This window comes from Chenopodium album, chromosome 7 (assembly GCF_948465745.1).
Source record: "Chenopodium album chromosome 7, dcCheAlbu1.1, whole genome shotgun sequence".
NCBI classification, from domain to species: Eukaryota; Viridiplantae; Streptophyta; class Magnoliopsida; order Caryophyllales; family Amaranthaceae; genus Chenopodium; species Chenopodium album.
Genome location: NC_137840.1, coordinates 45,382,382 through 45,395,870, shown reverse-complemented (window position 1 = coordinate 45,395,870; position 13,489 = coordinate 45,382,382). Strand labels below are relative to the sequence as shown.

General features: G+C 40.8%; 1 protein-coding gene across 1 annotated transcript; it reads right to left on the bottom strand.

Annotated features, from left to right (window-relative positions):
- Positions 1-395: 395 nt before the first annotated feature.
- LOC145640224 (uncharacterized) lies at positions 396-923 on the bottom strand. The gene has a single exon (XM_081691526.1). The coding sequence runs from the start codon at positions 921-923 to the stop codon at positions 396-398; it is 528 nt and encodes a 175-aa protein (XP_081547652.1).
- Between the last annotated feature and the right edge of the window lie 12,566 nt (positions 924-13,489).

Sequence of the window (13,489 nt, the reverse complement as noted above, 5' to 3'; positions counted from 1 at the left end):
CATTTTTTCACATATGCCATCGCGTCTTGAGCTAGGGTCGGCCAATATACACCCCTTCTTAGAACTTGCACCCCTAATGCCTTTCCACCAATGTGATTGGCACATATTCCTAAGTGGGCTTCTTCCACAATGCTTTCTTGCTCCCATTTTGGGATGCACCTCAGCAAAGGCTTTGAGAAGCCTTTCTTGTTGAGCTCTCCATTCATTAACACGTACCAATTGGCGTCTTTCTTCACTTTCTTCGCCTGTACTTCATCGTCGGGCAGCGAGCAATGAACTTTGTATGCCAGAATGTCTGGGAACCAGGCTCCCTGTTGCCCGATGCATTTTACCTGCTCCTTTTAAGCAATACAACTTTCCTCCAGGACTTCAACCATCACTGTCCTTGTGAGGCTCTACAGTGTGGAGCTGGCTAACTTTGATAAAGCGTCAGCCTGGGAGTTTCCTGCTCTGGAGACCAAGTCTATTTGAAAGTGAACTAGCTGGGCTGCCAGCTCTTTTACTTTGGTAACGTATTTCAGCATGGCGGCTTCTCTAATTTCATACGCTCCTTGCAGTTGGCTGGCGATGATCTGAGAATAAGTCTGCAAGTCGACTTTGCGGGCTCCAACCGCGATGCTCATGCGCAGGCCTGCCAGCGCTGCCTCGTACTCTGCCTCATTGTTCGATGCTTTGAACTTGAACTTTATGGCGTACTCAAATACATCTCCCTCTAGGGATGTCATTATGACTCTTGCTCCGCTCCCCGTTTGGGCTGAGGATCCATCTACTTCTACCTTCCAGACCCCAATGTCATCCTCTTTCTCCTCATAGGAGGCTTCCACGATGAAATCTGCTAAGGCTTGTGCCTTGATGGATTCCCTAGGTTTGACCTCGAACTCATACTCAGAAAGTTCAATGGCCCACTTTAAGAGTCTATGCATCCATTTTCTGTAACGCTTTCTCCAGCGGATGATTTGTGAGGATTTGTATTACGTGCGCGTTAAAGTATGGTTCAGCTTCCTTGCTGTTGTTACTACTGCGAAGGCAAGCTTTTCTACCAAAGGGTACCTTTGCTCTGCCTCGGTCATGGCTCACGAAGTATATTAGCCATTGCTGCTTTTGTCTCTCTACCAGCAGGAAGGCTGCGATTGTCTGAATTTATGCGGAGATGTACAGCTGCAACGTTTCTCTTAAGTCCGAGCTGATCATTATTTGGAGCTTAATCAGATGCTCCTTAATACTTTGAAAGGCTTCTTTTTCAACAGCCCCCCTCTTAAATTCTCTGTTTCCTTTCAGTAGCCAAAGCCTTGTCTACTGACATGCTGATGAATCTGGTCAGCGCGGCCATTCTGCCTGTCAACCGCATGATATCTTTAATGCACTTAGGTTCTGGCAGGCTTAGGACTGCTTCAACCTTTTCCGGATTTGCATCTATTCCTCTCGCGCTGATCAGGAAACCTAAGAACTTTCCTGAGCTCACTCTGAAGACACATTTCTTTGGGTTGAGTTTGATTTTGTATTTGTTCAAGGTAGCGAATGTTTCTTCCAGATCCATGATATGCCCTGCCTGCGTGACACTCTTGACAATTGAGTCGTCAACATATACTTCAACATTTCTACCCTTCTGGTGTATGAATACTCTATCCATTGTCTTCTGAAATGTTGCCCAAGCATTCTTCAGCCCGAAGGGCATAGCTATGTAATTGTACACTCCCCCTTTGGTGATGAATGCGGTTTTCTACCAGTCTGGTTCATGCAGGCTGATCTGGTGGTACCCTGAGAAGGCGTCCATAAAGCTTAGCAAAGTGTGTCCGCTTGTTTAGTTCACCAGCTGGTCAATCCGCGGCAGCAAGTAACAGTCTTTCGAGCATGCCTTGTTGAGATCTGTGAAATCAACACACATTCTCCACTAGCCATTTGCTTTTTTCACCATGACAACGTTGGCTAACCACTCAGGGTAATCGCAAGGCTCGATAAATCCTGTCTCCAAGAGTTTCTCCACTTCCTCCTAGATTACTTGGTTTTTCTCCGTGGAGAAGCTTCGTTTCTTCTACCTGAGTGGCTTTATAACCTCCTTCACATTCAGCCTGTGGACCATGACTGCAAGGTCAATTCCTTGCATCTCATTTTGCGGAGAATACGAAAATATCTTTGTTCCTTCTTAGCAGCTCTATGAGGTGTACCCTTACTCCAAGATCGATATCTTTTCCGATCTCCACCGTTCTTGAGGGGTCACCCTCTGTGAGCTCAACTGTGACATGCTCCCCACTGGGAGTGGCCTGACCATTTCTTCCTTTGCAGGCTCAAAGTTTTTCATTGCTAACTTCTGCTTGTCGTTCTCCCTGTGATACTCTACGCGCTTCCTTTTTCTTGACTTCCTCTCAGCCTTCTCAGCGGGCCTCCGTTCTGAGGTTGGCTACTGCATGGTCTTAGCGGGCTGCTTTAGAGCAGTTATATAACATTGCTGAGCTATATTCTAGCTTCCCCTGAGCTTTGCTGACCACCCTTCATTAGTTGTGTAGGTCATGGCGAGGTGGTAGGTGGATACCACTCTGCCTATCTTGTGAATGAGCGGTCTGCCCATAATCACATCATAGGGCGAAGGAGAGTTTATCACAAGGAATTATGCTCGAACATCACGCCTTTTTTACTTCTCCCCTACTCGTACTAAGAGCTCGATTATATCTTCGGGAGTCAATCTTGATCCATTAAACCCGGTGACTTTGTAATTCAACCTTTTAAGATCTTTTTTGTCCAACTTCAGCTCGTTGAACGCGCTGATGAATATGATGTTGGTTGAGCTGCCTCCATCTATCAATATCCTGTCAACCTCCCAGTTTGCGATTCTCGTCGTCACTACCAGTGGATCATCATGAGGGTAAATTATGCCTTCCTGGTCATATTCGTCAAACGTGGCTCACAGTTGTGGGGGAAGAGGTGGCCATCTACGCTTCTCATTGTAGTTTATTTGGTATATCATCGCCCGCAGATTGGCCCGTGCTTTGTTCACTGTTCCTCCATGCACTGGACCTCCACTTATCACATACACCCTGCCCTCAAGCTTACCATCTCTGTCTTTATCCCTAGTGGGACCCCAATGACCCCCTCTGCGGTCAACACGGCCTGCTCTATCCTCGTCCCTCCTTTTGGGAGGATCATCGCGCTTCTTAAATAGATTTAGGTACCCTCTCCTGACTATATCCTCTATGTTATCCTTCAAGTGTGTGCATTCATCGGTTGTATGGCCATGATCTCTACGAAAGTCGCACCACTTGCTGATATCACGATTTCTATTGACTATCCTTAGGGGTCTCTGCCACTTATCATCAGCTTTGTTCACACAGAAGGTATGAGATCTTGAGTGGGTTTGCGGGGTATATTGGTCGAACCTTCCAGGTCTTGGCCCTCTCTTCAGATCTGACTTTCTCACCCCCACTGCCATGTCCACTTCTCTGCGGCTTTGCTCTACCCTGCTTGGCTGGTCGGCCCTGAGTGTGTTCTCTTCCTGGGTAACCTTTACTCGCTTAGCTGAGTCACCCGGTGCTTTCCTACTCATCATGGCTCTGTCTGTTTCGTCTGCCTTGATGAACTCGTGCGCTTTACCCAGCGCTTCAGCTAGTGTTTTAAGGCTCTTACGCCCCATGTACGCTCTAAAGGGCGAGCCTAGTATTAAACCGCTCTGCATTGCTAGCAGCGCTACCTCTTGACTCATATTTGGAATGGTTGTTGCCTCCTTGTTGAATCTTGTGATGAATTCCCTCAGGGACTCGTCCTTTCCCTTAACTAACGACATCAGCTTAGTTTTCATCTTAGTTCGATTTACCAAGGTTATAAAATGCTCCATGAACATTCTTTTCAGCTGGTTATACGATTACACGGAACATTTGGGAATGGCTTCATACCACTCCGCTGTCAGCCCCTCCAGGGTTGGCAGGAATGCTTTACACCAAACTGAGTCCGTCATAGTATAGAGTACCATATGGTTCTCAAAAGCTGATATGTGGCTCTTAGGTGTTGTGGTTCCATTGTATCTGCAGCTCGACATCTTTACCTTCTCCCTTGGTTCCTCCAGAATCTCCCGGCAAAATGGGGAATCATCTGGAACAACTTGGATTCGCGCTTGCTTGTCCCTCTCCGGGCTGGATCCTCGCTCTAAGGCTGGCGACCTGCTATGAGGGACCTGCTTCTTTGGGCTGATTTGAGGCAGGGTTACTTCCTCCATGCTCCATTCTCGATTCAGATTACAAGCTTCCAACTCTAATACCTTCTTCCTCAGCTGAACGAGCTCTTTCTGCTCGGGGGTGATGGCTGAGGGCACCCGCTTCTTTACTGCAGACTCCGCAGTTGCAATTGTCGATGATGGGCTCGCCCCCTTACCCATATTGGTAAGGACCGCCTTCATTGCTACCAGCTGCTCCTTACTGCACTTAGAGAGATCTGAAGGATGGCTTACATGTTTATGGGCTACGGTATCTAGGTTACAGGTGCTGAAACAATGATCTCATTGTTCGCGCCTGTTAACGACATTCCGTATTTGAAAATGGAACTGGATCCTGTCGGATCGACTGGTTTCTACGCTGCTTTAGCTGCAGCTGATGTCGATCCGATGGGGCTGGATTTTTGTGAGATGGACGATATGGGAATTCTGGTGGATCCTTTTGGATCGAGGGTTACTGAGGGTTTTTTTTGTGGTGTTTAATTGGTCTCATTGGCTTTGGACATGGGTGTTGGTACAGTTTCTACTCCGGCCATGGTGGTTAGTTGACTAGTCCCTAGCTCAGTTGGTGAACCTCAGGTGAGATGATCCTACCCCTCCTTCTAGCGCCAATTGTTCCAGGTATGGATCCAAGGGTGCTGCTAGGTGAGCTAGGTCTCGTCAACAACCTACACAAGGCAGCACACGTAAACTGCCCTCGGGGGTGGCTCGAGGAACCCCCATCCGAAGCTTAAGTTAGAGAGTGTTTAGAGAGAGAAAGTGTACTTAGAGAGATATAGAAAGTATAATAACTTGAGTGTCTAACCTCTTTTTCGTTGTACTTTACCCTCTATTTATAGGCGTACCATCTCCTTCATGGAGAGTTCAGCCTGGTCAGCCCTGCGGGCTGACTCCACCAGGCTAATGAGCCCTCCTTAATTGCTTTCTCGGTAGTGAGTGCTCACCCTAGGGTTTGGCAAAATAGTTCAGCGGGAGCTATCCTATATTTAGAGACTATCCAAGTTAGTTCTCGTTACAATCTATAGGCAACCTAGTGTTGGAAACCTTAAACCATAACTACAAACTAATCTTGTAACCTCTAAGTCCCCAATGAAGTCGCCACTATAAGGAGGGTGATCCCATCGTAAGGCTGTACTTCCTTAGATGCCCATGGCAATTTAAAAGCTTAGGACTTTACACTTAATAGGGTGTAGTAGGATTTGAATTCCTGACTGTTTGGGAGACCTTGAATTAGGAATGATACTCTCATCACGCTTTTTTGTAATAAACAAGTAGGAGTAACCAATGAGTTTTAGGAAAACTCAAAAACCTCGTTCATGCCTTTCTTCCATGTGGAGTTCATGGAATAATTATTACAAATCATAAGTTTACCCCTGCCAAAATTGGTCTACAAAAACCAGAAATGAGTTCGGGAGCGAGTGTACTAAAATAACGTTCCTTTTAGGGAGGAATCGCTATTCTAGCCCTAGTACAGCCTCTACTAGCTATTCCTTTTTCACAATTTCATTACCAAACAACATATCTAACGTGATACCTAAAGACTAAGTTAGTTGATTTTATTTACAAGCATTAATCACATAAGAATTAAACTGTAAAAGTCGTTATTCTTTGTTTAATCAATATTCGTTAAAGAACAATAAATAGACACTATTCGCCTTGTCTTAAGTGGTAAAACGACAATTAATTACTCAAATTCTAGTCTTGATTAACGAAAGAATACTATGTAAATTAATTAATTAAATTTTTTTTCAAAGTGATCAAACAACACTATTTATTCTATTAAATTTATTCAAACAATAAAGGAAAAGTTATTTATCTAAGTGCTCAGGAAACAATTAGGGACTTTCTTTATATAATTATTTATTCAAATCTCCGTTTAATGTGTTTGTGGACTTTCTTTCTTCTTCGTACCTTTAAGAGCTTAAATGGAATCAATTAGGGTTTGAAATTATTTGGGAAGACAAAAGAAAAATTAGTATGATAGTAAGAGAAGTTGAGAGATTAGGGTTTTGAGAATACTAGGGTTTTAATTCTGAATTTTTTTGTCCCCGTAATGCTAAACGAAGACCCCTATTTATAGGCGCAAGGATCTAGGTTTAGAATTTTAGAGCCACACCGTTTAGTGGTGCGCGCAACTCTTTGAGTCGCGCTAGGTTCCACGCGCATCTCAATGAGTCGCGTGCGCAAGGCGCGCGCAACTGATTGAGTTGCGCTGCTTTGCGGTTTTCGCGTTTTTAAAACTTCCATAACTTTTGATTGCGGAGCCGGCTTATGGCGTGTGAGATATCATTGGAAAGCTAGGAATGTCTACTTTCCAATTCCGTTTGAATTAGGTTAAAATATGTTATGGATCAAAAGTTATGGCCGTTGGAGTTTTTGGTTTACAATTGCCTCCTTGTTAACCATTTGAGCCTTTTACCTTCTTTTCTAGCCATATCTCTAGCTCTCTAGCCATTTGTCTCGTTTTGGTTTCCATCTTTGGTTATTTTGAAATAAGTGGTCCATAGTTTGTTGGAGCTTATGGGGAGTATGAGTGTGGTTCTTTGTTTTTTTGCTAAGCAAGCATGTGTATATTGTGTGAATGCAGGCAAATTCAAGTTGAAAAAGTTGTACATAGTTAAAAGAGGCGAGGATAAAGCAATAAAGTGAAAAAATAAAGCAAAAGAAAATTCTTTGAAAACGGTAAAAAAAAAAAGAGAAAGAGAAAAAAAATCAAAGGCACAAAAATATCGGTATAGGTTTTATTTGCCTAGTTTATAGAATTGAGGACAATGCTCCATTAAATCTTAGGGGAAGTGTGTGTACGCTTTTTGTATATATGTTTGTGATTTTTCTTTGAATAATCTTGGGGGTGTTGGTGTTTTTGTTTGGTGCTACCTTGATTATAGTGTTGAGGATTGATCACCCTTTGCTTCAAAAATTAGGTTTACCACCAAATACCAAATTTTAGCCTACCTTTACCCTCTTTGCCCATACGTTACAACCCTTCAAAAGACCTTTTGACCTTTGTGGTCGAGACACAAGTCGATGGAGGGAGATGGGAGTCAAGCTTATGGATCGGTTTACATAGTCAAGATGTCAAGTAGCCCTAAAATCTCTTCTTTTTCGGTTCCTTAGAGGAATCATTGAGATGGTCACTAGAGATGCATTTGAAACTAGTAGGGAGAACGCGGTAAGATTATTTAGAATGAAGGTGATGAATTGTATTCTATTGTTCTCTACGCTTAGCATATTTTATGTTTTAATCAACTTTGGATATCTTGAAACGTCCATGCCTTTACTTATTTAGAAAGTTTGCGATTCATTTATGCATGTTAATTTGCAAAAGTCCATTCAAGAACTTTTGTTTAATTACCTTTTGTTTTATTTTTTATTTCCTTGCTTTGCCTTGTTTGTTTGGTTTGTGAGAGTTATGCGTTAATCTCTTAGGAAACCTTTACGAGAGCATCACTCGTCCTCTAAGCAGTCTAGGGATTTAAATGGCCTGTCTTTAGTTACTAAAATTGATCCTACAAAAATTAAGGTAGCGTATGTTCCCAAGCCAACCTAGCTTGAATAATGTCATCATTTTCCCTTGGGTTTGATTTTGTTTTGCTCGAGGACGAGCAAATGTTTAGCTTTGGGGAATTGATGAGTGCCATTTATAGTACTCATAGGGTATATTTCTTCATAGTTTTATGCATGTTTTTAGCCTTTTATATTGTGGTTTTAGGTAATAATGCTTGCTTTGCGTGCTTGAGTGTGAGTTTAGAGGATTACATGTGTTCCAGGTGTGAATCCAAGGGTATTGCTGGTGTGGACTGGGTCTTATCGACAACCTGCGCAAGGCATCAACACGTAAACTATCCTCGGGGGTGGCTCGAGGAACCCCCCTCCGAAGCTTAAGTTAGGATGTGTTTATAGAAAAAGAAAGTGTACTTAGAGAGATAGAGAGAGTATAATAACTTGTGTGTCTAACCTCTTTTCCGTTTTACTTTATCTTCTATTTATAGGTGTACGATCTCCTTTGTGGAGAGTCCCACTTGGTCAGTCCTGCGGGCTGACTCTATCGGGCTGGTAAACCCCTCTAGTTGTTCTTCCAGCGATGAGTGCGCACCCTGGGAGCCGGATGATAGTTCAGCGGGAGCTACCATATACAACAAGCCCCTCAAGAGGGGGTATGAGTTTACTCATGCCGGCTCTTGCCTACACGGTGAAGCCTTTCTAACTAAGCGTGATGAGACCTTGTACAACTAGTCTTGCTTTATTTCTGACAATAATACCATGCTCATCTAGCTTGTTCCTAAACACCCACTTTAATCCTATAGTCTTCTTATTCTTGGGTCTACGTTCTAGATGCCAACCTTTATTTCTTTCAAACTCATTTAGTTCATCTTGCATAGCATTAATCCAGTCTACGTCAGTTAAACATCAACATAGTTCTTAGGTTCCATAGAACAGAGGAATGCATAGAATGCATATAAGTTTCTAAGCTGAGATCTGGTTTGAGTTCCTTTTGAGATATCACTCATAATTGCATTTACAGGATGAGCCTTCTTATATTTCCATCACTTAGGTGTAAAGTCCTTGACAGGATACAATCTTTTCTGATCATTGTTGACTGGTTCTTCTTTAGGAACTGATTCTTGAGTCTCAGTTGGAACTTCAACATGCTCTCCCACATTCTGATTTATATTCTGTTCTTGAGGGGGAGTTCCTAGTGCATTCTCCATTTCTTGACCTTCATTTGCTATAGGATACGTTTGCTCAGCAACTTCAACTTGCTGCTTCTGCAATGATGTTGATTCTTCATCTAGATCTGTCTTGCGTACAAGTCAAATTTCAAGATCATCATCACAATCCTGTACATCATTCAATTGTTCAGTTTCATCAAATATAATATGTACAGATTCCTCAACACACATTGTCCTTTTGTTATAAACTCTATATGCTTTATTGTTAGAGGCATATCCTAAGAATACAGCCTCATCACTACATTCATCAAACTTTTCTAGATTCTTTTTACCATTGTTATAAACAAAACATTTACAACCAAAAGATCTAAAGTAAGAAATATTAGGCTTTCTCCCTTTGATCAGCTCATAAGGAGTTTTATTGGTGATGGCTCTAACTGATACTCTATTCAGAATATAACAAGTTGTATTCACTGCTTTTGCCCAGAAGTTCCTAGGCAGACCACTTGAGATCGGCATTGTTCTAGCCATGTCTTCAAGGCTTCTGTTCTTGCGTTCCACCACTCCATTTTGTTTTGGAGTTCTTGGGGCAGAGAAGTTGTGATCCATTCTGTGCTTAGTGCAAAAGTCATCAAATTTTGAATTTTCAAATTCAGTTCCATGATCAGATTTGAGGTGAATCAATGGATTACCTGTTCTTCTCTATTCTTTCTTTACAAAAGCTACAAATTCATCAAACGTTTCATCTTTACTAACAAGAAAGAAAACCCAAGTAATTCTTGATAAATCATCAACAATAACCATAACATATCTCTTACCACTTCTGCTTTGGATTTTCATAGGACCACATAGATCCATATGAATGAGTTCCGAAGGACTTTTAGTACTTACCATCTTCTTGGACTTAAAATAAATTCGAGTTTGTTTACCTCTAACACAAGCATCACACACTTTGTCATACAGAAACTTAATGCAAGGAAGTCCTTCCACTAGTTCCTTAGATCTCAATTTATCAAATAAAGTAAAGATTGCATGCCAAATCTCTTGTGCCATAATAGAGGATCATCCTCAATGACACTGAGACATGTTAGACTGTTGTTAGGAACCTCGTTAAGATCCACAACATATGTGTTCCCTTTACTAGTTCCTTCTAAAATAATGTTCCCAGTTTCATCGTGAATGATTCTGCACTTATTGGAAGTAAAGCTTACAGAGTTACCTTTGTCACAAAATTGTGAGATACTTAACAAGTTGTGCTTGAGACCCTCGACCAAAAATACATTATCAATAGCATGGGAACTTGACCTTCCTACTTTGCCCATCGCAACTATATCTCTTATCATGTTATCACCAAAGGTCACAGTTCCCCCATAGTAGGCATCAAGTGAGAGAAATCTAGATTTGTCTCCAGTCATGTGCTTAGAACAACCACTGTCGAGGTACCAAGTGTTGTTCCCCCTCACTGGAACCTGCATGAGAAATCAAATGTTAGTTTCAGGAACCCAGGTTTCCTTGGGTTCCTGTGTAACAACAGCAGGTTCATCATTCTTCTTGATCCAAATCTGTTCTACATGTTTTTCATTTTTCTGTGTACTCTTTTCTTTCTTAGGACACTTAGCCTGTTTGTGTCTAGTTTTTCAACATAAATAACAAACAATACTACTAGGCAGGTCAACATACATCTTTTCCTTTTGGAACTTCTTTTTGAAACCCAAACCTTCTGTTCTCTTTGTTTGGGCTTTAGTGATCCATATGGAACTCTGTAGTCTATAGGTTATTTACCTTTCCCGGCTTTCTCAAGTCCCCCCTCAAGTCTTGCCCTATCCGCTTTTATATCTTCCAAATCAGATTTTAGTTTTTCAAAATTCAGATATTAAGCAATGGGAGGAACTTCAGATTCAAGAGTTTCAAGGCAGAGTTTCTTCAAGGATAGTTCCACATTTATCATTATGTTATCATGTTTCAACCTGTCTATAGTTTCTTTCAAATAATTATTGTAATCAAACAGACTAAAGAATCTATATAGAATATTATTGACTCACTCACTGTTTTCTTTATAAGTTACCAAAGCTTCATCACTTTGCTGTTTAGCGCTATGTAATTCTTTCAATTCTTCTTGAATTTCTAAAGCAGCAAATATTAAGTTTTCTTTAGAGAAATGTCTAAGTTCTTTTTGAGAAAACCATACCTCAGATTCTAGTTCCTTCATTTTTGTCGTTTCATCAGTTTTTGCCATCAAGCATAGATGTGCGATTTCTTTTGACGATTGATCTTCCTCTTCCTCTAAATCTAAATCTTCCCAAGAAGCTAGCATTGCTTTCTTCACATTGTCCTTGGTGAAGTAAGGCTTATAGACTCTTGACTCTTTGGATTGCTCCTTGCCCTTTATACTTTGTCACCGTTTGGTAGAGGACAATCTTTGATGAAGTGATCTTTAGACCCACATTTGAAACAAGTTGTGTTTCTGGAACTTGCATACTTCTTGTTCCTATCAAACTTCTTGTAGTTCATCATCCTTTTGAACTTTCTAACTAGCACCGACATTTCTTCCTCATGAGCTTCCGATTCCTCTGAGTTTTGAGCCTTAAGAGCAAGACTCTTGTTCTTGGAACTTTTAGAGTTGGAACTCAGGTGAAGTTCATGAGTCATTAATGATCCAACTAGTTGTTCCATGTTAAACTTCGTGAAGTCCTTGGCTTCTTGCATGGCAGTAACCTTGGATCTCCATCTTTCATCTTGTGGTAGGCTCCTTAAGATATTCCTAGCCTGTTCATCAGTAGGAATGTGTCTGCCAAATGAGTTCAATTCATTAATAATATCATTGAACCTAGTAAACATTTCCTCAATTGATTCTTTTTATTGCATTTTAAACCTTTCATATCTAGACATCAATAAATCAATTTTAGAATGCATATAAGTTTCTAAGCTGAGATCTGGTTTGAGTTCCTTTTGAGATATCACTCATAATTGCATCTACAGGATGAGCCTTCTTATATTTCCATCACTTAGGTGTAATGTCCTTGACTGGATACAATCTTTTCTGATCATTGTTGACTGGTTCTTCTGTAGGAACTGGTTCTTGAGTCTCAGTTGGAACTTCAACATGCTCTCCCACATTCTGATTTATATTCTGTTCTTGAGGGGGAGTTCCTGGTGCATTCTCCATTTCTTGACCTTCATTTGCTTCAGGATTCGTTTGCTCAACAACTTTAACTTGCTGCTTCTGCAATGATGTTGATTCTTCATCTGGATCTGTCTTGCGTACAAGTCCAATTTCAAAATCATCATCACAATCATGTACATCATTCAATTGTTCAGTTTCATCAAATATAATATGTACAGATTCCTCAACAAAAATTGTCCTTTTGTTATAAACTCTATATGCTTTATTGTTATAGGCATATCCTAAGAATACAGCCTCATCACTACGTTCATCAAACTTTCCTAGATTCCTTTGACCATTGTTATAAACAAAACATTTATAACCAAAAGATCTAAAGTATGAAATATTAGGCTTTCTCCCATTGATCAACTCATAAGGAGTTTTATTGGTGATGGCTCTAACTGATACTCTATTCATAATATAACAAGTTGTATTCACTTTTTCTTTCCAGAAGTTCCTAGGCAGACCACTTGAGATCAGCATTGTTATAGCCATGTCTTCAAGGCTTCTATTCTTGCGTTCCACTACTCCATTTTGTTGTAGAGTTCTTAGGGCAGAGAAGTTGTGATCCATTCTGTGCTTAAGGAAAAAGTCATCGAATTTTTAATTTTCAAATTCAGTTCCATGATCTGATCTGAGGTGAATCAATGGATTACCTGTTCTTCTTTATTCTTTCTTTATAAAAGCTACAAATTCATCAAACGTTTCATCTTTACTAACAAGAAAGAAAACCCAAGTAATTCTTGATAAATCATCAACAATAACCATAACATATCTCTTACCCCTTCTGCTTTGGATTCTCATAGGACCACATAGATCCATATGAATGAGTTCCAAAGGTCTTTTGGTACTTACCATGTTGTTGGATTTAAAATATATTCGATTTTGTTTACCTCTAACACAAGCATCACACACTTTGTCATACAGAAACTTAATGCAAGGAAGTCCTTCCACTAGGTCCTTAGATCTCAATTTATCAAGTAAAGTAAAGCTTGCATGGCCAAATCTCTTGTGCCCTAATAGAGGATCATCCTCAATGACACTAAGACATGTTAGACTGCTGTTAGGAACCTCGTTAAGATCCACAACATATATGATCCCTTTACTGGTTCCTTCTAAAATAATGTTCCCAGTTTCATCGTGAATGATTCTACACTTATTGGAAGTAAAGCTTACAGAGTTACCTTTGTCACAAAATTGTGAGATACTTAAGAAGTTGTGCTTTAGACCCTCGACCAAAAATACATTATCAATATCATGGGAGCTTGACCTTCCTACTTTGCCAATCGCAACTATATCTCCTGTCATGTTATCACCAAATGTCACAGTTCCCCCATATTAGGCATCCAGTGAGAGAAATCTAGATTCGTCTCCAGTCATGTGCTTAGAACAATCACTGTTGAGGTACCAAGTGTTGTTCCCCCTCACTGGAACCTGCATGAGAAATCAAATGTT

Bases quoted from the DNA above. Each gene is read 5' to 3' on its own strand.
- LOC145640224 (XM_081691526.1), bottom strand. From the start codon at position 923: ATGCATAGACTCTTAAAGTGGGCCATTGAACTTTCTGAGTATGAGTTC.